General features: G+C 44.0%; 1 protein-coding gene across 1 annotated transcript in view; it reads left to right on the top strand.

The window, feature by feature from the left end:
• abcf3 (ATP-binding cassette, sub-family F (GCN20), member 3) overlaps positions 1–2,234 on the top strand; it is a gene marked incomplete at its 3' end in the record, with an annotated part of 6,846 nt that extends 4,612 nt beyond the window's left edge. The window contains exons 14-20 of the mRNA XM_031839133.1: positions 381–457; positions 678–722; positions 830–962; positions 1,274–1,362; positions 1,729–1,820; positions 1,906–2,038; positions 2,123–2,234. Of these exons, the coding sequence (XP_031694993.1) occupies positions 381–457; positions 678–722; positions 830–962; positions 1,274–1,362; positions 1,729–1,820; positions 1,906–2,038; positions 2,123–2,234 (681 nt within the window). The remainder of the gene's footprint in view (positions 1–380; positions 458–677; positions 723–829; positions 963–1,273; positions 1,363–1,728; positions 1,821–1,905; positions 2,039–2,122) is intronic.
• Positions 2,235–2,414: the final 180 nt, after the last annotated feature.

Below are 2,414 nucleotides of genomic sequence, written 5' to 3'. Positions count from 1 at the left end.
GGGGGGTCAACTGGTCAGCCAGCGTTTCTCAGATTGGAGTGAGACGAGGAGAAAAGGTGATGTGATCTTCGCAATAAAACATCTTTGATGTGACGTGTCGAGTCTTGGTCAATCAGCGTTAAGATGTCTATAGCGTCTTCATTTCCCTCCGTTACAGTTTAAGTTCCGTTATGTTCCGTTACAGGTGCTACTGCAGTGCAAACAACATAGACAGGTACTACTAAAATAGAAAATAGTAGCTAGTCAGTAAAATCTGAATAAAACATATTTGTCTCATTCATTCATAAAGTGGATGACGGTCACATGGTGCAGATGTTTGTTTGGTGTGTTGTTCCCAGAATGCATTGTTTCTCTGACTGTGATGTATTTTTGTGTTTCAGGTGTTTATCGACAGATTTCGGTACAACGCTAATAGAGCAGCTCAGGTCCAGAGCAAACTGAAACTGCTGGAGAGGCTGTGAGTATTCACACCTAGTACACACCTAGTACACACCATATAGACACCTACACCTGATACACACCTACACCTAGTACATACCTGATACACACCTACACCTAGTCCAACACCTGATACACACCTACACCTAGTACACACCTGTGGTACCGTGACCTGGTACTCTGACCTGGTACTTGTATATTCAGTGAATCCTACCTGAATGTGTTGTTTCCTCCCACAGACCTGAACTGAAGCCCCTTGAAAAAGAAATCGAGGTGACTTTAAGGTGAGAAGATGAACTTCTGTCATGATAACAAGTGGAACTGGGTTCAGGTTCTGGTGCTGGTGTGGTGTCCTGTCTTGATTGATTGATTGATGTTTTTCTTCTCCCAGGTTTCCTGATAACTTTGAGAAGTTGTCTCCTCCCATCCTGCAGTTGGATGAAGTAGAGTTTTATTACTCTCCAGACCGCCCTCTGTTCTCTGGACTCAACCTGTCAGCCGACCTCGAGTCTCGCATCTGCATCGTACGTGTCATCAGTAAAATCCACCAGTCAGTGACAGGACAGCTGGATGTAAAGTTAACCCTTCCAGACTTATAAGCCAGCAATATGACAGGATTATCGTTCCTCACGGGTCCATTAGTTGTTTCTTTTTAGACGATAATTCCATATATGGTTTTCCTTGTAGATTCTCCATTCACTGTCCCTGTGACATGTTACTGATAAAGCATTATTGCCAGAGAACTTATGAGGAATGTAGTAACACAATAACTGATCAATAATCCAGGATCAGGACTGTTATTGATTGTCAGTTCACGTGTTGTGTTTCCCGTCAGGTCGGTGAAAATGGTGCCGGTAAAACGACCGTCCTCAAACTGCTGATGGGCGAGTTGACGCCGGTTGGCGGAGTCAGACAATCTCACAGGTAAGACAGCCAACGGACCAATCGGAGCAGAGCACCGACCTGAATATGTTCACCTGAACGTCAAACTGTGGCTGTTTATATACAACCGTTTATTACAATCTGTTTAACTTTTTACTGTGTTTAGGAAACAGATTACTTCTTTAGTGGTTCTTTTTATAGGACCATTGACTCTTTAGGGAACTGGGACGTTTTTGTTTATAGGTTGTGTTCTGGGAACTGTTTGCTGCGTTAAGGGAACCATTTTAAGTGTAATTATAGCAGCTATTCAGGGAACCATTTACTCTCTTTAGGGAACCATTTCCACTCCGTAAACAGTTCCCTAAACAAATTGTTGACTGTTGTTCTGGTGGTTCTGGTTCTCTTCAGGAGCCTGAAGATCGGATACTTCAGTCAGCATCATGTGGACCAGCTGGACATGAACGTCTGCTCTGTGGAGCTGCTGCTCAACCGGTTCCCCGGTAACCACCACACCGACATCACACGAGGAGCGACCCGTGGCTTCTTCACGTGTTCTGATTGGCTGATTGTGTCTTTGTGTCTCAGGTCGGACGGAGGAGGAGTACCGCCACCAGCTGGGAGGGTACGGGATCACCGGAGAGCTCTCCACCAGGCCAGTGGCCAGTCTGTCTGGAGGGCAGAAGAGCCGAGTGGCCTTTGCTCAGATGACCATGCCATGGTAGTAGAAAGCTCAGGGTCCCGCTGTTAGTGGTGGTGGTGATGGTGATGGTGATGATGATGATGTCGTCTCTCTGTCCTTCAGTCCAAACTTCTACATCCTTGATGAGCCGACCAATCACCTGGACATGGAGACCATCGAGGCTCTGGCTAAATCTCTCAACAAGTACAGAGTAAGTGAGGGAGGGAATGAGAGAGGGAGGGAGGATATCACTAATATATGTATGTATACATACATATATATGTATATATACATACATATATATGTATGTATACATACATATATATGTATATATACATACATATGTATATATATACATACATACATATATGTGTATATACATACATACATATATGTGTATATATATACATACATA

The sequence above is a fragment of the Anarrhichthys ocellatus genome, unplaced genomic scaffold, assembly GCF_004355925.1.
Source record: "Anarrhichthys ocellatus isolate YVR2014 unplaced genomic scaffold, GSC_Weel_1.0 scaffold1316, whole genome shotgun sequence".
NCBI classification, from domain to species: Eukaryota; Metazoa; Chordata; class Actinopteri; order Perciformes; family Anarhichadidae; genus Anarrhichthys; species Anarrhichthys ocellatus.
The sequence above is the reverse complement of the archived record's forward strand: the minus strand, read 5'-3'. Positions and strand labels throughout refer to the sequence as shown.